Raw genomic sequence first — 23,356 nt, 5'->3', positions numbered from 1 at the left:
AAGCATGAAAACAATGAAGAAAACCCAACTGAAAAACTGAGAAAAAAGTGTACAATAATAATGCCACAAAAATCTAGAAATTGGCATCAATTGTTATAATTGTGGAGGCTACCACACAGTACCAAAAATGCCACTAAGTTTCCAAACAAGCAATCAAGGCTCAACAAAACCACCTTAACATCGCTGATGCATGACATGATCCTTGATAAAACAACACCGTTATAAAATAGAAGCTGATCATCTCTGGATATTCAGGAATCGCCAGATTCCTGAGTATCATCAGGCATAATAATTAAGAGTTGCCTATTTGAACCTTCAGAAGCTGTGAATTGTCAAACTGTGTACCGTAGCATATCCAGCACTAACATCCTAACCTCCCCATGTAATCAGGAGGAATTTATGACTGAATCTTACAAGATCACATAACTTTAAAAAAAAATAAAGATCACATAACATATTACCCTGAAAATAGCTAACACATGACACACCATCTGATTATTCATAACTGTTTTCAACTAACCATATGAAGTGTATTACTATTACTCCTGGACTCCTAGTAAAGGACTTGGTTCAAGCAAGCCCTGCAACATGGTTATGATATATTTATTGGTACAATAAAAATGTAGATAGAAGCAATGGTGTTCCCTTTAGAGCATTGTATATTTACCTTCATAATGTGTGATATTCCCCTAAAAGAAAGGTGTGATATTAACCATGAAGGTGATCTTTCGCTACACCCGTTATCTTAAACAACACAATGGATATTTATAGAATCTATGTGAACCTTTGCAGTAAAATAATATGATAGAACAAATTAATTAAATCAAAATAGTTTGCTATATCTTTCATACAGTAAAATCATTCTTTACCGGTATGACATTCGCTCAAGTTTGACTATACAACAAATGTTCCAACAAACAGGACGCTCTCAACCTTACTTCAAACACATACCCGCAAGACAAGTACACACAGGCAGTTTAAAAAAAATTCAGACCTTGCCGCACAACACAAGGCTTTAGAAGCCAACAACAAACCAAACATGCATGAGACATTACAACTGTTACAACAAATGCGGCCGAGGGAGGAAAGAGCGGCCTCTCAGCGTTGAATTTAATGTAATTACGGGGACTCGAACGGATGTAGCTTGACTTGTAGCATGATGCACTAGTCATTACGCTTGTTGTACAGCAGCAGCCCGATCATTGTCCAAACGAGCAAGAAGTGAAAGCGCCGCTGGGCCTGGTAACCATATATAGCCATAGAAAGTATGTGAACATTCACAACAATCATAGGTTGCAACAAATCAGTCAGACATATAATCCGTCCGCCCCCTAACTTACCAGAACAGCTTCGCATTGAGCATTGATCACAGCACATGGTTTTTCTTTGTTCCTTTGGATGTGTCGCAGCTTCCAAGATACAAGCAGTCAAGCACGCTGAGGAGTAAGCTGCTGTACACAATCAGCTCAAATACTGGGTTTGAACTGTCGTAGAGGTACACATCCATTCTACCTTGTCTACCGTGCTCTGCTGCGGTGAACAGAGAGTGGTATGTGTTTATTGCTTGGTTTTGAACACCTTCCAAACTACTGGAATTTTTCCATTTGAAGGAATGAAATGAATCATATCTTTTTTATATAAATGAAATAGTTACTGCTTTTTTATGGGCCAAGCAGGAGCATTGCTATTTCATTAATAGGGGGTGAACTTTACAATTGCTGCAGAAAGCAAGGAAAAGAGAAAAAAGAGAAAAAACAGCATGCAGGATAACCTGCCCCACGACAACTCAGGAGACTACTCCCACGCCTCTAGCAGGAGGCCAGTATCCTCCCTAGCCAAGTTTGGCAGCCTTGCCATCGAAAATTTTGTGCTGCACTGGAAAATTGTAACTGCTGCACATACGACATTTTGTGATACAATACATGTACGATAGAGGATCCAGTGTTGTGCTGTATTTTTTGTTTCATCCCAAGAACTGTTCGATGTGCTGTGTTTCTACAAGAATCATACATAAAGGATCATATGCATAGCAGGACGCTGGGAAAAAAGGCATCCTCCTTTTCCAAAGAAAAAAAATTAATGCACAACTGAGGTACTGCAACATTAAGATTTCTGCAAGATCCAGCAATATTAGCTAAAAGGGCATTTCAGCGAGAAAAAAATAACAAGAAAGACACACTCAGTTTTTCCAACTATAGGCTCAACAAAACCACCTTAACACTGGCTAGTGTGTGACATGATCCTAAATAAAAACAACACCCTTTTCAAATAGAATCTCATTTTTCCGGGTGTTCAAGAATAAGCAGATTCCTGAGTATCATCAAGGATCAGAATTAAGATCTTCTATTTGAACCTTCAGGAGGGGCCAACTGGCAAACTGTGTCCCGTAGCATATCTGGCACACTAGTACTGTAGCATATCTGAAGGAACTTATGGCTGAATCTTTGAAGATCACCAAACTTATTACCCTGACATAACCTAGCTAATGTACGGCACATCATCTGATTATTCTTTAAGACTATTTTTCAACTTAGCCATATGAATTGTATTACTAATTACAGCTAGACTCCTAGTATAACATAAAGGACTAGGTTCAGGTAAACCAGCAACATGTTATGACTTATTTATGGGTACAATAAAAAGAAGGTAGACAGAAGCAATGGTCTCCCCCTTAAAGCATTCTATATTTAGCTTTAACTATGATGTGCTTTTTAAGTAAACGGTACCTTTAAACAACCCAATTTCTATTTATATAATGTATGTGAATTTTTGAGCAAAATGATATGGTAGAAGAGATTAATTAAAATAGTTTGCTATCTTTCATACAGTAAATTCATTATTCTATCCATACAACTCTAGTTCCACTATCATAAGATAATGGAACAAGTTTACAACAAATGTTACAAACAGGATGCTCCCAACCTGAGTTCAAACACATACCCTCAACACAAAGTACACACACATCCAGTTTAACAGAAAGTGGCATCTTGCAGCACAACACAAGATTCCAAAACCAAGAACAAAATGAACATGAGACATGATAACTATTGCAACAAATGCAACCAAGGGGTGAAGAGCCGCCTCTCAGCCTTGCATATAAAGTAATTGGGGAGCCTTGAACCTAGGTAGTAGCTTGACTGGTACCATGATGGACTGGCCATTACGCTTGTGGTACAGCAGCATCCCATTCGCTGTCTAGACGACCAAGAAGTTTGAGCGCCGTTGGGCCTGGTAATCATATAGGCACAGAAAGTATGTGAACATTTGCAACAATCATACATATGATGCAATAAGTTAGTCAACATAATTTTCTATCTTTCAGGGCAAATAAGGAGAAAATATAACCCCCAAAAAACATGCTGTTCTTTTATCGATTAACTAAAGAGGAAAAAATAACTAAGTCATTCGTAAACATTTTAAGGCTACAAAAACATGTGCATTCTGGCCACTAATGTAGTGTAAGGATAAGCAATTACCGGCGTAGAAATTTGCGTACGGGTGATACAAATTCTCCATAAAGCTTCCATGGAGTTTCTTGCACTGCATCAAGTCCAGTTGAACCAGGAATACATAAACGTCGCCATTCTGCACCCAGGGGAATGTGTGCACCGATATAATAACCGCATCCGCATCCTCAGTGTACCCCAGAATAGTCGATTTCCCTGCCTCCATGTTAGACGGCAGAGCAAGCATGCCACACATGTCAACTGTCTTCCGCAGCACCCATGTCGCGACACCCCGATCACTGACCTTACGGTCCCACATTTGCAAGCTAGGGTATGAGAAAACGACGAGTCCAACACCGCCATCCTCTCCACTGATGATCCTGCTCCGGCAGCTATGGATGTTCTCAATGGACGGCTTGGTGATCACAGCCAGGCTCTTGCTTTCCATATTGAACTCCAGTATACCATGGTCACGCTCAGTGAGCCACCAGTAGAGCCTCTTGCCAATGAGTGTGCAGGGGAGATGGCCAACAGCACATGGTCTCGCTGCAGGAATGAGTTGTCCCCACTCGCCGGTCTCCGAGGAGTAGACGCGGGCTGCAGTAACTCCTGCGCCGCCATTTGCAGAAAAGCCTACCAAGACCAACTGAAATGCGCTGGACTCGAGCTGCTTGTCGCCGATCAAAGCTCCATTGGTGTTGTAAGCGTGATTGTCGAAATCCGACGGAAACGCCACGATGCAGCGGTCGCCGGAGACGGGGTCGAACACCACGAGCTCACACCGCGTCCTGTTGACGACGAGGACGCGCCCATGGCGGCAGCCCAGCACGTTCCAATGGTCATTGGTGGAGTCGTCGGCGAAGACCTGCAGGGAGAACCTCTCCGCGGGGATGCGATCTGGAGAGTCCAGGGCAGGGATGAAGAGGAGCTTCTTCCCGTCCCTCTCGAATGCGCCGAGGACAGGGGGCTTGCGGTGGTGGTCGCCCAATCGGTGGCGGAAGGCGGCGGATGCGGCGAGGCGACCCCAGCGCTTGGAGACGATGGAGGCGTGCAGGATCAAGGACGGCTGCGGGGGGAGACGGGCGAGGATCTCGGCGAGGAGGTCGTCTTTTCCCAGCGCCTCCGTCGCCGGAGAGATGAGGCCCGGCGTCGTCTGGTCGTCGCCTTCATCGCTCGCGCGGAGTGGGGAGATCGTCAGATTGGAGGAGAAGTGGTGGAGAGGAAGGTACGGGGCCACTGGCTCTGACGTGGGGCGGGGGTGGAGGGCCGCAGTCTCGCCGCCGGCGTCCATCGTGGAGAATTGTGATCTGGAATCTGGAATGTGTTTCCTTGTAACGGAAAGGGGAGAAGAGGAAACAAGTCTACATAGCTCCCTGGCCAATTTAGCCCCCTGAGGTCTAAAACCGGCTACTTAACCCCCTGGTCTTTCCAAAACCTTATGAATCACTCCCTAATCCTGATTAGAGTGGTTTTGGCAGGCGGTTTTTTTGGTGATGTGGCATGGTGCACCTCGCTCTGGACCTCCGCCCAGCTGCACCCAGCCTTGTCCATCCTCCACTGCACATTGCCCGAAATAATGGATGCCCGACATCAGCACGAAGCTTGCGAGGGCTGTTCTTCTAACTCCAAACTTTTCGGTGGTGAGCCTAACGGTCTCCTAGTTGCCATACGGCCTGCACTACTCCAACAACGTCTTTTCAAAACCTTGTGAATCAGCCCCAAATCCTGATTAGAGTGGTTTGGGCAGGCGGTTTTTGGTGATGTGATACTCCACACAACTGCACCTGGCCTCGTGCACCCTTTGTTGCATGTCGCGCACATTAAAAGATGCCCGACATCAGCACGAAGCTTGCCATGGCCATTCTTCTGATTCTAAGCTTTTCGGTGGCGAGCCTCGGCCTGCACTACTCCAACGACGTCTTGCACATCTCGAACTTGATTATGCATGGAGCACGTCGGCGAACGTACAGCTCTGACCCAGTTTGTAACTGTGGATCTCATCAGTGGTTTCCAGCCTTTCATTACGTCACGGCGATCCATGACGTCAAACGCGAGCCTCGCGGGGATGAACTTCTCGCCGTCATTCTCCCTCTCCACCGTGTTGGCCTACCAGGCTGCCGAAATTGTGTTCACCAACTTCCATGGTGAGTCGTGTGTGTAGGACCGCGTTCTCGCGGGGCTAGAGGCAGATGGACCCTCCTAATCAAGACTTGCTTTGAGATGGAAGGTGCCTACATCAGCTACCTCATCGCCCAGCTCACCAGATGGTGCTCGTCACCGGCCCAGACATACCAGGATCGCTGCATGGCGAGCTCGCGATCTCTGGGAAGAGAGTGACTCTCCTCCTTCTCGGAGAATGTCGTCATGACTGTTGTGGATGAGAGGACATAAGTGACGCCGTATACACCTGGATGGCAGACATATTATTGAGTGGCACATGCCCTAGTCGTGTAATTGTTAGATATAGTATATCTCTAGGCCGGCTAAAACCCCTAGTACTTCAAAACTATATAATTTTACTCGTATCTCTTTTTGCATCGTCGGCGAAGAGGGGGGAAATAGGGATGAGTAGTCTCAGAGGTGAGAAGAAGGCCGAAGAGGAGTGAATTTTCCCTTTTCTTTTGGAGAATGTGGATGGAGAAATCAATGGACACCGAGGGAAGACATAAAAGTTATGGCGCCCAACCCAAATTTGGACACATTGGTTGTGTGTTAACCCATCTCGGCAGGTTCAGATTTCACCTTTAGAATGTTAAAGATATTCGAAAAATGAACTAATGATAGATAGAATGTTCAACATGTTAGGCCGGCCCAAGAGTTAAGTATATCCTTCTTTGCTGCTCAAGATAGCTATGTGGAGTGACAAACCAACAATACCATTCTCACATGTCTAGCCGGCATGAAGAGCATCATCTACTCAATATAGGCCAATTTTTTAATACTTTTTGGGGGATGGGCCGAAAATACGGTATTCAAAAAATCTCAGCTATTCCAATTTTTCTCAGCTAAAATTTTCAAATGAACTCTGAATTTAGAATTGTTCAATGTTTAGATGTATTTAGTTTAACAGATTGCCAACACCAAGTGCTTCCTGTTCCAGTGGTCATACCACCTCGGAATCGAACATGCAACATGAAGCTGGTAGGTCTCGCGCACTACCGCCAAGCCAAGAGCTTGCATCTGATAATGTATGCATATGACACCTATTTGATATTGCTTTTGTGGTTTAAATTCAAAATATTCCGGTGATAACAAATTTTCCCCGTGCCCACCGAAATTTCCGGTAAGCTGTCGGGTATCGGAAATTGGGACCAAGAAAAAGGAAACCTGATATAGGCCAGTTGGTTGTGCCTTGACTCAAGTTCTCGGTATATTTTTGTTTAACAGCAAGACCTCCACTTCTCATTCATCATCAATAGTATTAATAAATTTATAAAGTTCAAAAAAAGAGTATTACAAATATGGTTAATACCTGTTAGAAAAAAAGCAAGCAACATTCCGTTTGTGCGCTCATGATCTCTGTTCGTCTTTATTTCTTGGCAGATCGTGCTCACTTCAAATTGTCCACAGATATCTTCAACCGTGTCAAAGAAATTCACAGATGCTTCCTTATTAGCAATCGGATATTTACAACCCTCTCAGAACAAATCCTGATATATCAACCCTGATAATTTCACAGATTGTTCCTTATTGCAACCTGGTAGAACAAACCTGATAGTCCCGGTTCATGAAGTTATAAATTTTACTGGACAACACAAACAGAAAGATGCACTACAGTGTTCAAGGCTATAGTATCAGCTGGGAACATAGGCACAACAAAATGACAGAATGTAACCGCAGCCATGAAGGAATTCCAGCATGCACCAGCAGCAAGTATTGGAAAAATAGAGTAGCTTTCGTTTCCCTGGAAACCTAGACTAGTTAGGAAATCTTGGAAAACTTTTCCAGGCATGTTCATTAATCAAGACATTGTCGAAGCAAATGATATATTTAGCCAAAGAAAACCCCATATGCCTTATTTTGCCAATGAGGGCACTCACCTTCGTATATAATCTCACATGCCTTCGATGCTTGCAGACCAACTACAGATTTCAGTTTCTCTTGTGATTTTTGGCACTACATGTAGTTTGTGCACAGTTAGTGGATGGCACGCAGGTCACGTGGCAGTTACTCTTGCCGTGTATGTTTTGTAAGCCGAGTACTTTTTCACGGTCCTCATGGCTTATTAAGCTGTAAGCCCAGTATGATCTATAAGCCAAATGTCTTCTCAGAGTGTACACGGCTTATATGGAAGTAAGCCGAGTTGTGTTTTCTCGTTGTGAGTCCTGCTGCACATACTTGGTTTATGTAGGAATAAGCCGTGAACCCATGTTTTGACAATCAGGGTACGTCTTGATACTAGGCGACGTGTGATTTTCTTGTAGTGGCAGGTGCAACCAGTCAAATATAAAGGCCGTTCAAAGTTGACTCTAAAACCATCTGATTTGGAGACAAAACAGTGGATAGGTAGTGAAGTTTCCTAGCTTAACCAAAAGAGAATTTCCTTATTTGCAGGTAGAGGAGACAATGTTAGTTTGATAGCTTAACCAAAAGAGCTAGTCACTGAAATTCAAAATACTAACAATTAGAAATCAATGCAATAAAAGTTAGCATACTGAATATAATCTTCGAAAAATATTAGTAGAAAGCATGGACATTAGTGAGTGTGTTGTTCGTTGTCCTTCTCTAGATACCTTTCTGGGGAGAGAAAACTAGTCCTGAAACAAATCGACCGAAAGCACCTTCACAGTGAGGGCCTGAGGGATAAAAAAAATCACAGCCAACTGATTCAGTTGTGATTGGATAACTCTAAAATAAATAATAAAACATAACCAAATATCAATGCATGATTGTGTTAACAGACTAAAAGAGATGGTAGAAAAATATGAGACTACAATTCCCCAAAAGATCAAATTAATGCACCACAGTATGTTAGCTTGCCAACATCATTTGTAAATTGGAACTATAAACAAGGGAGGGAAGGCACTAAAAGAAGTTGAGCCAACAAAAATGAGAAATAAATATAGATAAGTACGAGAACATCGATATGTCAGATAAACTTACCATGTAGCAACAATAACATTTATATACCAAGAAGAATTGGATAAACATAATGCTCAGTTATTGCAGCGCTTTATCAGATGACACATAAAGTGTTGACACAACAATGCTGCTATCCTGGTGGATAATAAAGTTAACAGACAAAGCGACAATGGACTCACTACATACGGAAAATTGGCATTCCACAAATCACCAAATGCACCCAAATGTTGACTAAATGCATGGGAAAAATGTGACATTAACTATTGATATGATCTGGAAGGCCGATCCGCAACAGAAAGCGTCAATTTCACACGTATCAATTAAACTACATGGTTAAGGTTGGCATTACCAAAAAAGCAACTATATGGTTTTAAGAGGCAATGCGAACTATAATCTAAAAAAATATTTGATGTATAGTTAATGCTTTAATTTTTACCGATCCATGAGTATTTAGCCTTGCAAAGGTGGTCCTTGCTGATTCACACGGGATTCCACGTGCCACATGCATGCTAGTCAGGTCAGACAGTAAGCTAGTGATGCTTTCCGCTAAGGGACTTTAGCCATCCAGGGTGGCTCATACAAGTTTACAGGTTCATATGTTGCACTTATTTGGAATTTTTTGACATTTTTAAATCTGACGGGAGGGGATTCATATTTCACCCTTCATATAAGTCAATCATCTCAATTCCAAACTTATTAAAAATTGTGGATCAAACGGATTAAGAGGGTTCGAGCCCGCTGGGTCTGTGGATCAATGGCTGGGGCAGTACCTCGCTCTCTAATAGTACATGTGCAGCAACCAGTATCTTTAGTTGCATGTGCACGAGACATCAGAAGCATTTCACCATATATTAACTTCACAATTAGGAATTTTTTTCATGAATATTTGAAGTTGGGCCATTCCAGCAATATTAGGTAAACTGCATTTCAATGAGCGAAGAAACATACGGCGAGGATGAAGGAAGCAAGAACACATGATTGTTGACCCCATGTTGACGGAAGGTTCAAACTCAGATTTGTAATGCTAAATATAGGACACTGACCATGTAGAGGCAGGGTTCCCTTCTAATTGTACTGGGATTACCATATGTGACAAAAACTAAGAATATCACTCACAAGTCTGGGAAATACAACTCATCATTTGCTATTAGAAGAATTCATTCATATAGTACATGTACTGGGATTAAAGCATGAACCTGTTCAGAGTTTGCATCCCATTTTTCACCGAAGCTTCATAGTAGATAATAATTTGTCTTGGAAAACGTCTGTTGTGGTCGCTCTATTTCCTCTGTTTAATTTAATCCTCAAAATCTCAAAAGAGTCCAAAATTTGCACCCTCAACCATAAAAGATATGGTGGCAACACAAGAAAAAAATAGTGTGCAGAATACCTCATCGCTTCAGTGTTAAGAGCCAAACCCCAGGAGTCAACTTCATCTATTGATATGAGCAGCAAAGGATCCACCAGACAGAAATCCTCCTTTTTCTGAAAAAAGCAAGAATAGATGACTCTGCAGCTTCTAACAATGCAACATAAAGTAGTACTTCGATAAGAGAAAATACATGAAAGACAAGCTCAGTGTTTGAACCTTCAGAAGCTGCCAAATGTCAAACTGCATTACTGTAGCACACAAGCAAGAACCTGTAGCGTCCAAAATAGGTTGATGACTTTTCCGATAAATACAATTAAATTATAACACAGAAATAATACAACCAATAATTCTACGGATCAACAAAGAGGGAAAAAATCACATTAAAGGTATCCAAGAAACCATGTAAGAAAAAGAAAGGATCCAGGCGACTCCCTTAATGTTAAGATAAGTAAATTACCTGCGGCATAGAAACTTGCGAATGGAAGATACAAATAGTTGAGAAAATGTCCATGAAGTCTCTTGCACTGCATTGACTCAAGTTGAACCTAAAATACACGGATGTACATCTGTTTGTACACCGATATAGGAATCGTATTAGCATCATCGGCATACCCGATAACTAATGGCCTTCATGCTCCGATGAAGATGGCGCCAGATCAAAGATTCTGTCCAAGATAACGGTCTTCCGCAGCACCCATGTCACAACACCATGAGAATCAACCTTGCGGTTCCACATTTGGATGGTAGGGTACACCAATAAGGGGAGGCCAACAACTCCATTATCTCCTAGGATTATCCGGCTGTTGCCACTCTTGATGTAGGCCCTTCCCATTTGCTCTATGCTAATTCACGCATCTACCTGTAGATACTTGACGTTTTTGGACAAGTTGCCTTTGTGAAGCTCAACTGTTTGTGAAAGCCCAGAGGATGGATGCTGGGAGGATTAAAAATTTATTTTCTTGGGAAGATGCATGAAAAAATGATCTTCGGACATGCTCATCCATCTGATTATCACTACGTGATGATAACATTCTATTTGTACATGAACTTAGTTAGAGTAAGTATGGCTTGTAATGTGCTGTTGTGTACTGTAGTTGGGAAACTTTGGTCTCCTCATAGACCAGGCATCAATTAGAAAATATCAAATTTCTATTCCCGTGGATTGCTTCTTTGTCAAATTTCTATCTGTTGAGGCGAAGCCCTATAGCCAAGTGAGTGATTTTGAGCTTCCTCGTGTTAACAATCAATTAATCACGACACGATATGGATGGCTAGCATGCTAGAAGAACTGCACCAATGAGTACATACCAATTATATCATGGACACACCAATTAATCACATAATATGAAAATTATTTCCAGTATGATATTTTGAAAAATCCGCTTTCACTAGATGTTGCTGAAAATGATGAATAAAATTGAAACAAAATGGTGCACAGTTATAAAAACAATACTAATAGAACTACCCAAAGTACACCCACTGGACACCAAATGTACATATCAGCAATTCCTTTTCCTTCCTGTGCTCTATGGCCGTCCCAACTTTGGGAGCAGCCCATGCATGTTCACATGTGGCCCATAAATTACGTGCTCACTGCGCGTGCACCGGCTGGCTTCGTTGACCCTGCCCACTAAGGCGCATTGATTGGGGCGTCGTATAACTATATAATCTTACCATATAGCAACAATAACAATTATATTTCAGTTATGTCAAATGCCACCTCAAGTGTTCACGCAATGAAGCTGCTATTAAAAAAATGACAATGGATCGCCACATAAGAAAAAAAGGCATCCCACAAACAACGAAATGTACACAAATGTTTTCCTAAATCCATGGATAACCAAATGGTGACATGATCTGGATGACTGATCCATCAATCACAACATATTGATATGATCTGGAAGACTGATCCATCAATTGCAACACATTGACGCACATCATGCATCTATAAGGAAATTCGGCAGCAGAAAGCGACAACTTCAGATGTATCAATTAAACTACATGGTTATAGTTATGGCATCTACCAAATAAGAAACACTATGGTTTTAAAAGGCAATGCAAATCTCCTAAGAAAAATTTGATGTATAGTTATGGCCTGCTTTGTTTTTCCCGGTTGTTTTGTTAGAGCATCTAAACTGGATCATAAAAGTTTACAAGCATATGAAAAAGGAACATTTATATGTTGTGGTTTTTCATATATTTTTTATTTTTAAAAGTTCTGGCAGGTGACCCATTTCACCCTTAATATGGGTCAATCACCGCATTTGCATCAACAAAGTTCTTGACCCATGATATTGAAGATCAGACGAAACTGGAGGGTCCGAAAAATTGGCTGGACAGTACTTCACACTCTAACAATGCTTATCCAGCGACCGATCTCTTTGGTTACTAATGCATGAGAAATAAGAAAAATATCAGCATATATTAACTTTACAACAAGGAAAATTTTGCCTGACACTAGGATCATTCCAGCAATATTAGGTAAAATTCCATTTCAATGATTGAAAAAAGCATACGTCGAGGAGAAGGGATAAAGCAAGACAGGATTATTGAGCCTATCCTGACAGGCGTTTCAGAATAATTCAGATTTGGAATAATAAAGACGGAACACTGATGATGTTGAGGCAGGCTTCATTTCTAACTGTATCCATCATTGCTGTTGAAGGTAACCATGTGACAAACACTAACAATGTCACCCAGAAGACTGAGAAATACAGCTCATCATCTGCTATGAGAATAATTCATTCATATACTACACGTACTGGGATTAAAGCACGAACCTGTTAAGAGTTTGCATCCCATTTTTCACTGCAGCCTCGTACCAGATAATAATTTAATTCTCCAAACTTTAAAAGTGTCTAAAATTTGAACTCTCAACCATAAAAAATATGGTGGCAACTCGAGGAAACAAGTATGGAGAATACCTCAAAGGCTTCAGAGTAAGAGCCAGACCCCAGGAGTCAACTTCATCTATTGATATGGGCATCCAAGGAACCACCATAAAGACATCACCATTTTTCCCAAAAAAGGAAGAATATATGATTCAGGTACTGCAGCTAATATAATGTAAAGTAGTACTCCGATGAGAGAAAATACATGAAAGACAAGCTCAGTGTGAACCTTCAGATGCTGCCAACTGTCAAACTGTATTACTGTAGCATATCAGGCACTGTACCTAATGCGGGACGGATATCTGCTTTTATAATCTGTTACCATTCTGACTTCCACATGTAATTTATTGTATACGTAACTTGTAAATCAAGATATGTGCATGTAAATATCCATAAGGTTTATCCTACGGTGAAACCAAAATCTGACTGTAACAAAATGGCAAAAACATGCACATTCTCGCAACCTTGTCTTCCTTTTTTCTTAAAAAAAAGGATCATCCTAGCATGAAGGTGCTATATATAGAATGTATCTCAACCTTTATAGCAAAGTGATACGATACAGTAAAATCATTGCTTTACCCATACAACATTCACTCATGTCAAATTGTACACCACAAATGTTCCAAACAGGATATTCCCAGACTGAGTTCAAACACATACCCACAACACAAAGTGCACATACAGACAGTTTTACAACAGTTCAACCCAAGGGTCCAAATGCCAACAACAAACAAACACGAGACCCAGACCTTAGATTTGCATTTAAAGTGCATTCAACCCAGGTGTCTTGAGTAGTACCATGTCACACTAGCCATTACGCCGCTTGTGCCCCACCAACACCCCCATCGTTGTTCACACGAGCGAGAATTTGTTGCGTCTTTGGGCCTGGTAATCATATAATTATAGTAAGTATGTAAACCTTTGCATCTATGATATGATACTACAATAAATTACTAAAAATAGGTTGACAACTCATAACAATCAGGAGAAATTAAATTAAATTATAACACATAAAGAATAGAACAATTAATACCATCGATCAACAAAGAGGAAAAAGTGTTAGTGAACACTTTAAAGCACAATAAAGGTATCCGAGAAACCATGTATGAAAAGAAAGGATCCAGGCGACTCCTTTAATGTTAAGATAAGTAATTTACCTGCGGCATAGGAACTCGCGAACGGATGATACAAATCATTGAGAAAGTGTCCATGAATTCTCTTGCACTGCATTGACTCAAGTTGAACCGTAAATACACGCATGCACATCTCTTTGTACACCGATATAAGAATGGCATTAGCATCCTCGGCATAGCCGAGAACTAATGACCTCCATGTCCCCGTTGAAGACGGTGCCAGATCAAAGATGCTGTCCAGAACAACAGTCTTGCGCAGCACCCATGTTGCAACACCATGAGAGTTGATGTTGCGGTTCCACAGTTCGATGGTAGGGTACAAGAATAAGGCGAGGCCAACAGCACCATCCTCTCCTGGGATGATGCGGCAGTTGCGGCTCTTGAGGTTGGCACAGGGAGGCCTTGTGATGAGAGCTAGGGTCTGGCTATCTAGATTGAACTCTAGTATGCTATTCCCAGGCCTTTTGAGCCAACAGTAGATGCGGTTGCCGACCACGGTGACTGGGACACTAGTAAGACGACATGGCTCAGGAATGGAGATGCTGTCTCCCCATGTGCCCGTCTCAGAGGAGTACACACGGGCCTCAACTCTGGTGCGGCCCGAGCAGGCTACCAAGACCAGCTTCAGTGGGCGCTGCTCGTCGTCCCAGAGCAGAGCTCCGTTGGCGTTGTACCCGTCGTCGAAGAAATCCGGTGGGGGTGAGAGATCCGGTGGGAATGACACGCGGTCGCAGTCACCGGAAAAAGGGTTGTAGATGAGGAACTCACGCAGCGTCCAGTTCATGATGAGGACGCGCCCCTGGCGGACCCCGAGCACGCACCAGGTGTTCCACGCGGCCTCGCTGCAGACCTGGAGGGAGAAGCGCTCCATGGGGATGCGATCTGGAGCTTGCAGGCCAGGGGTGAACAGCAGTGTCGTCATGCGCTTCTCGAAGACGCCTAGGACCGGGGGTCTCCCGTGGCGGTCGCGCCAGAGGCGGCGGAAGTCCGGGGAGGCGGCGACGCGACCCCACGGCTTGCAGACAAGCGCCCGTGGGAGGGAGGATGGCTCCGGGGAGAGGCGGACGAGGATCTCGCCGAGGACGTTCTCATCCTCCAGCGGCCCCGCCGCAACCGCCGGCGAAACGCGGTGGCCACGGCCGGTGGTCATCTCGCCGCCGACGTCGCCCATGTGGAATAGAATGGGGATTCGAGCCTGTTTTTCTAGGGTTTTCCAATGGAAGTGGGGAGCTGTGCCTGTGGACTCGTTTTCTTTCCTGTAAGAAGGACTGTTTGGGCTGTGGGCGTACAAGAAAAAAAAACGATTTTAGCCCAAGATGAAATTGATATGTTGGTAGCAAATATACTTATTATGTAGAAGCAAGCGCTGATTATTATGGAAAATCTACCGACAAAGTGCTTTGCGAGTGAACGCAAATCTGCCGTGAATATGAGGCAAGGAGGTGGCAAAATGGTGGGAGAGAAATAGTTGGGTTCAGGAAGAAGGGGAAGGGGGTGAGCCCCAGACTCCTGTGTCGCATGCCTAGAGCGACCCGGGATACCCGCGTCACCACAATACTCGGGTCTCCCCTTGCTGCTCCCGCCTACTGTCGTCACCACGGGCCTTTGTCGCGCCGGCGACTGGCCTGCGCTGAATGTCCCAGGAAGCGTTCTATGGTTGTATAGTGCTCGTTGGTGAGTGCTTTTAGTTCATAGATCCGGCCAAGAATGGCCTTGATTTCTGGCTAGCGGTAAGCGTTTACAGCCCTCTTATGTTGCTCGCAACCTTGTACTAATGGGAGGTTTGTGGATCTGGCCCGCCTCGTTGTGGGCGGGACTCCTCCAGGTGTGGGCATGGTGCGTGACCTTCCGTTGGCGGGGTGCCCTACCCCTGTTCTTTTGAAGAGTGTTTTAGGCTGGCTTGCAACGGACATGGTGTCCACTTGTGGAAGTCGTGGAGACCGAACTCTAGTGCTTACTGGATTCTGTGGCGAGGTGGTTCTTTTGGCAGCAGTGAGGTGTGTTGTTGTGGGTGAAAGCCATGTGCTCGCTTTTGCCGGTAACACCGATGACGGTGCCTTAGGGCATTGTTTTCCTTCTTAAATGCATCATGATGGATCTTCCACAGTTTCCTCATCTATGTTGGTTCTTCTTCTAAATGAATGAAGCATAGCATGTGAGTGAAACGTAAACCTGTTGTATTTCATCAAAAAAGAAGAAGAAGAAGGCAACGGGTTCCACAAAATGAGAAGGAAGAATGAGGAGAGGGAAAGGAGGAAGAAATTAGCGGGTGAGTTGTTGGGCTAGTGGCTCGTTGTGACAGCGATGTCAATAGGTAGGTCAACACCACATTGGACGAGTAGTGAACTCCATGCCAAGCTTACACCAATGGCTATGGAAAATGAGGCATCGAGGTGAGAATGGGGGAAAATTACAATGGTGGATGTAGAGTGGACATCCCATATATATCAGGTAGGATGCTGTTGAGCGAGTGGATGGAGGGAGCCATGCGTTTCTGGTCATGAGCTCAAGTGCCCTCTTTATCCCTGGCATCTAGGGCTCTCAAGAATCCTTAAGTAGACGATCGTACATGTTCTATCTAGTTTGTACATTCATTTTACTTGAAAGTGGGACAGAGCTTTTACTGCTGGTAGGTAACCGTTTCTATTGAGTCAATTCATTACAGGCAAGGATGGCCCACCACCCATCCCTTGCCACCCATCGAGAAGAGGAACCAAATCCGCTGCCGCTACCATCAAGGAGCGCAAGTCTCCATGAAATTCAAGGCCTCCTTCACGGATGATGGCATCTCCCTGCTCGACAAGCATAAGTCTCAGTGCATCACACTCCTCAATTCCCCTCCCAACCTCCATTCCTCTATCGCATTTCACCAAGCACCACACACGCATTCTTCCTTCCATTCTCACAGGGTTCCTTCTGCCATGGATATGGTGGGTTGTGTGTGCCAAGTATACCTCACCCCACACATGCCATGATCCTCCACAACCTACACGAAAATATATGTTGCATGGTGTATCCTCATAAGCCGAGTGTAATTTATTGGCTACTCGGCGTACACCCTCTCGCGACCAGCCACTGGACCTTGCCGCTCGTCATCATCACCGGACCTTGATGCTCACCGCCACACCACCAAAGCGAGTCGCCATGACAACAGGCTCGATCCCAACCCTCCTTCCCATCCCCTCGCACCTCCCTCATGCTCGGCCATGCCCAATTATTTTTATTGTAGAATTTTTTTAGTGTAGAATCCATGGATGATATGCTTATGGTAGAATCCATAGACTCATTGATACATATGGGATGATATGCTTCGTGTAGAATACATGGCTGATATGATTATTGTAGAAATTTTTAGTGTACACAATTTTAGTATGTAATGATTGATTGATATACATGCCACCATGGATGATATGCTTATGGATTGATTGATTGATATGCTTAGTGTAGAATCCAAGGATGATATGCTTTGTGTAGAATCCGATTTATATGCTTAGTGTAGAATTTTTTTAGTATTAGTAATCCGATTGAAAAGTTTTGTGTGCATTGGTAATTTTGTATATGTTGGTGTATATATTGTCATATGCTTGATTGTTTGTTGCCCCTAATTGGTAGTAATTTTGTTTTTGAATGTGGATGCAAATTGAATGTGTGTATGTTTTTTTATAAGTTCGTGTATATAGTGGTATGCTTTTATTTGATAATTTTGTATATGTTGGCATATATAGTGGTCTGCCTTTTTGAATGATGGATTGCTAATATTTTTTTTGACAGAAAGACTGTAAGGGAACCCCCTACAGTATAGTTGGTGCAACAACCCCAAATTGCAAGTACCATGCCTTGAACCTGGGTGGGTGGGAAGGCATCAGCCCCTTCCAACCACTAGGCTATGCCTTAGTCTGCGATGTATTGCTAATTGCTCTATATAGATGACATGGATGTATGTATTATTATATACTAGCACATATGCCCATGCTTTGCAATGGGAGAGATATTTTTTTATGAGAAGCAACGAAAGAGATAAATGACGTGTACACCGAAAATGGTCTCTGTAGAGGTGGCCGATAGAGCGAGGAGCTATTGTCTTCTCAAGGGTCATGTTTTCCCATGAGATCTTGATACTGGTGGGGTTAGTTGGTGTCCCTACGAGGACGTAACCAGATGGATTGCTAATTGCAGCGCATCAATCATGTTTTACTAGCATAATAAACATATAACTAGGCATGAATGTCCCGTCTTTTGGGGGTTTATTCTCTTTGATTATTTTAGCGCTCATATGCCCACAATGTTTTAATCAAATAAACCATCATATTCTCTTTTATTGGTAAGTGCTCACAATCTCGACATATTATTTTTTATTGACACGTGCAAGCTACCACCGGTAATAATTTATGGAGACCATGTTCTCATCATTCTCAAGACAAATTCCTTATTTCGTGACAACATAGAGACATATAAAAACTGATAGGATTTAGTGTAAAGCTCCAAGCTAGGACTATTCCTATTATAACTGCAAGCTAATTGAGTTAGTTTTGTCCATCAGCACAATTGAGAAGGTCCATAGTTCAATCCTCTCGTGGCCTCAATTTTTTTGTTGCTCGTCCACCCGACACAAATTGTGTGGTAGGCCCAATTCAGCCCACCCATGGGACAAAAAAAAATTTCAAGAATTACTTGTGGACGGAACAAAATCTATACGCATATTTAATATGAGGACCAACATTTTTTGTGTAACAAAGGCCACCTTGCTCAGTTGGCATCCGCCTGAGTAATTGGATGGGATGTTGTAAGTTTGATTCCTTACAGCGGTAAAATTAAAATATTTTTGCCACGCTCAGCAAGGATCGATGGGCCCGATACAGAGCAGGCCCAGTAGGGTAGTGCACCTGAGGCCCAATATAGCCTGGGTGACAAAACAACTAAGTTTGCTTTTTAATTTCGTCATCTGTGTGGGAGCTAATATCTGACGCTAGTTGCGTCAAATAGCGCATGGGACGGGATCCACCAATGCACCAAAATGACCTATGTTTCTAAGGCACGAGAAAAAATGCAACAAAAACATGACTTGGAAGATCAAACTCACGACATGCTGCTAGCCACTCGAACAAATACGTCCGAATAACCAATGGCCAGCATGCATATCCAAGAACATATTGTAACGTCAGATTCAAAACTTTTTTGTGTTTTTTACTTTTCATAAATGTAAGAATTAATTTCAGAATATTTTTGGAAACATCAACAATTTTTGAAATCCCGAATAGTTTTTTGAAAACTCAGAACATTTCTGAAAAACATGAAGAAAATTTGAATTTTTTTAAACTCACAAGCATTCTTGAAAACATGAACCTTATATAAAAATACGAAATTTTTTCTATTAGTGAACAATTCTTGAAAAGTGAACATCTTTTGAACATGCAGAATAATTCTAGAAAATTTGTTTTCTAATGCAGAATTTATTTTGAATTTTTCAAAATTCCACTAAAACAACAATATTTTAGAATCTCGATCATTTTCAAAATGCAAAAAAACTTATTGGATATCTTGAAGAATTCTGGAAATCAAAAACATTCCTTGTATTTTGAATAAATTTCAGTACTAGAAAAATTAGTTCTGAACATTTTCCAAAACTGAATATTTTTTCGAATTATGAAGAATTTTATGGAAATTTGACCAAAAGTTGAAGTTATAAATTTCTAGAATTTTGAATTTATTAAAAAAAAAGGAAAATGAAGTTAAAAAAGTAGGGAAAAAGAACACGGGATAAGATGAAAATGGGCCAGCCCAGTCTTGGGTGAGCTTTGGGAAGTTCTGTCTATTTGATGCCCCATGCACCAAATAGGGTTCCCCTAGCAGCGTTGGCAGGAAAATAAGTGGGCTAACTTTCTGATCCTCAGCGCACGGCCCTGGTATGAAATTCTGGACAAACTATTTTTCTTTTCTAGCAGATGGACACACTAATCCTTAGAAAAAATGCAGACAAACGCAAAAAAAAATTAGTATCACCTTAGATAAAATATGCTTTTGATGGTGAACGGATGAAAAAACGAAGAAACACACATTGCTTTGTTAATAGGTATACCGTATACATGTTGGTGTATATATATGACATTGATATTTTTTTTATGCATTATTATGTTGATGTATGCCATATGGAGTGTATTAAATGTACACAAACTAGAATGTATGACTTGTTTTTGTGGTATGATTTCGTGAAAGTGGATATCTAGTCTATTTCTCTTGATCAATATTTTGCCATTGCAGTTTATTCTCTAATAGGGAAATGGCAGTCAAAGTGCGTCAACAACCTTAAAACCGGCTCATTGTTATGTGTCTATTTTCGACGGGGTTTTCTATGTTCAATGGTAACAAACCTTCTTCTCTAACAGGATATGTCGTTTTTTATTTTACTCGCGACGCTCTGACAGATAGCGACACTTCTTCTTCAATTTTGTCTTTAGGGCTTCGATTTTCCTAGAGTTCGTTCGTCTGGACGTAGTCGATGGAGCTCCGACGTAGATTCCTGCTGTCTCCTTGGGACGACGAGGTTAGGGTTTCTCGTCATGTGTCGAGATTTGCTGTCAGGTGTTTCGGATCTATACAAGGGTTCAACAACGACAACTACGGCTCCAAGTCATTATTGTTCCTTAGGGGAACGTGCACGAAGACTTCCCGACTGTCATCGATAAGGTCAACCGTCTCAAGTAAGGAAGCGATGATAACATCACGTCAGCGGCTCATTCCGACGACAATAGTGTCCTTCAGTGGTCTCGGAATATCTATGTAGTTTTTTTTAGTATGTTTGAGATGTTTTGTACTTCCGTGATTTATTTGATCATATTCGCAAAAAAAGAAACTAAATTTTGGGAATGGGTTAGAGATGCGCCAAGGAGTCGTTTCACAAGTTAAGAAAAAATAAAGAAGCTCAGTGGACCAGCACAAGAGGGCCCATGGCTCTAGGCCATCAACGACCCGACAAATTCAATCTTAGCATAGCGCACATGGCCTCACAGGTCGCAGCTACAAAATCTCCCCTATCCCTGCATCCCGTGCCCGCCACTCATCACTCCCTCCTCTCATCCCCTCGTCGTCCTCCTCCATGGCCTTCTCCCCGGCCACCACCGCCACAGCCGCGCGCGCGGCGGGCGCATTCACCTCGGGCCGCGTCTCAAGCTCGCCGCCGTCGTCGCTGTCGTCGCCGTTCCTCCCGCGGGTGAACGGCGCGATCGTCGCGAGGAGGGGACGCGGTGCCCGTGCGGCGGTCTCGCCGGTGCGCGCGCAGGCCGCCGGAGCCGCCAAGAAGAACGTGCTGGTCGTCAACACCAACAGCGGAGGCCACGCGGTCATCGGGTTCTACTTCGCCAAGGCGCTCCTCGCGGCGGGGCATGCCGTCACCGTGCTCACAGTCGGCGACGAGGGCTCGGACAAGATGAAGAAGCCGCCCTTCTCCCACTTCTCGGTCGGACGCGCCGCTCCGTCGGAGTTTGTGATCGGAGGCTTTCCCTGCTCTGTTTCTGACGATGGATTCTGTGCGGCGCGTGCGTGCAGGAGCTGACGAGCGCCGGGGCGAAGACGGTGTGGGGTGACCCGGCGGACGTCGGCGCGGCCGTCGGCGGAGCGACCTTCGACGTCGTGCTGGAAAACAACGGCAAGGACCTCGACGCCGTCAAGTATGCCGGACAGGACAGCTTCCTCTGTTTCTTGACACGGGGACCGAGCGTGAAGTTTTGATGTTTGGTTGCGTGCAGGCCGGTGGCGGACTGGGCCAAGTCGGCCGGCGTCGGCCAGTTCCTGTTCATCAGCAGCGCCGGGATTTACCTTCAAACCGACGAGCCGCCGCACGTGGAGGGGGTGATCATTCATTCCATCTCCTCTGTTCTTCGGTTGGTCAGAGTTGAGTAGCCGATGATCCTGAATTCCTGTCTACGCTGGTGCTCGCAGGACGCCGTGAAGGAGAGCGCCGGGCACGTCGGCGTGGAGAAATACATCGCGGCGGAGTTCGGCAGCTGGGCCTCGTTCCGGCCGCAGTACATGACCGGCTCCGGCAACAACAAGGACTGCGAGGAGTGGTTCTTCGACAGTAAGTCAAAATCATTCTTCCTCTATCAGTGACTAATCACTTAATCATTCAGCCTCGATCAGTGACCAAACACACATTAATTGAGATCTTCGATTGAGATTGAAATTGAAATTGGCAGGAATCGTGCGGAAGCGGCCGGTGCCGATCCCGGGGTCGGGGATGCAGCTGACCAACATCTCCCACGCGAGGGACCTGGGCAGCATGCTCACGCTCGCCGTCGACAACCCCGACGCCGCCGCCGGGAAGATCTTCAACTGCGTGAGCGACCGCGGCGTGACGCTCAACGGCCTGGCCAAGATGTGCGCGGCGGCCGCGGGCGCCACCGTCGAGATCGTCAACTACGACCCGGCCGCCGCCGGCGTCGACGCCAAGAAGGCCTTCCCCTTCCGCAACATGGTAACAAGAGCACCGATCGACATATAATTGTCACTACGTTCGCAATCTCCGTCATGGATTGGTTGGAGCCTGACGAAGATGGTTGCAGCATTTCTACGCGGAGCCTCGGGCGGCCAAGGAGGTGCTGGGATGGACGAGCACCACCAACCTGCCGGAGGACCTCAAGGAGCGGTTCGCCGAGTACGCGAGCAGCGGCCGGGGAGAGAAGGCCATGACCTTCGACCTCGACGACAAGATCCTCGCCGCCGTCGGGGCGGCGCCGGTCGGCGTCGCCGCCTAGGGATGTTCGTCCTTCGATGCGCCGCAGCGGGAAAACCATTTTGAAAACACAGCCGCCTGATTATCATACATACATACAGATGACACAGAGCACATCTAATTATGTTCGGAGAAGCAATTTTTCTTTTTCTTTTCGAACGTGTGAGCCTGATGCAAGTAGCTGAATCAGATATCTGATCACTTCTGCATATTTTGCTCATCGCCAATCCGTTGTGATTATTTTATACAGAAGAAAGGTTCAAACGAACGAAAAAACGGAGGAGATATAGGCAATCACACGGCAGATATGTTATTTCGATTATGTTAGCATAGTAAACATGTACGTGCGTTGCTTCGATTATGTTAGCATAGTAAACATGTACGTGCGTTGCAATAAGAGACAAAAAATTACTCGCTGATCAAATGAGTATAACTCAATACCCCGATATATGAGCGTCCTCTATTTCAACACGGTCGCTGATCATTATTTCAAAAAAAAAAACACGGTTGCTGATCACGTTGCCACATATTTTTCTATGCACCCTCGCTTATGATGGACGTGATGTCCACGTGATTCAATGCATTCGACGTGGTAAATCCCAAAGAAATGAGCTTGCCACTGCATGACGCACTTGTCATTGTGCCGTGCAAGGGAATGTTGAAATTTTTTAAAACAAATTTCATCGACCATGACCTACTCCCAA

At 43.8% G+C, this 23,356-nt stretch overlaps 1 protein-coding gene across 1 annotated transcript; it reads left to right on the top strand.

Moving 5' to 3' along the window:
- The first annotated feature begins 20,951 nt into the window (after nt 1-20,951).
- LOC125513498 (chloroplast stem-loop binding protein of 41 kDa a, chloroplastic) lies at nt 20,952-22,791 on the top strand. The gene is made up of 6 exons (XM_048678628.1): nt 20,952-21,377; nt 21,467-21,588; nt 21,667-21,769; nt 21,860-21,998; nt 22,117-22,394; nt 22,483-22,791. Exons 1-6 carry the CDS (start codon nt 21,018-21,020, stop codon nt 22,672-22,674), a joined length of 1,194 nt encoding a protein of 397 aa, XP_048534585.1. The 5' UTR covers nt 20,952-21,017; the 3' UTR covers nt 22,675-22,791.
- The last annotated feature ends 565 nt before the right edge of the window (nt 22,792-23,356 follow it).

Source organism: Triticum urartu, chromosome 6 (assembly GCF_003073215.2).
Source record: "Triticum urartu cultivar G1812 chromosome 6, Tu2.1, whole genome shotgun sequence".
In the NCBI taxonomy this organism is placed as follows: domain Eukaryota; kingdom Viridiplantae; phylum Streptophyta; class Magnoliopsida; order Poales; family Poaceae; genus Triticum; species Triticum urartu.
Note: the sequence above shows the minus strand (reverse complement) of the source record. Positions and strands in the feature narration are given on the sequence as shown.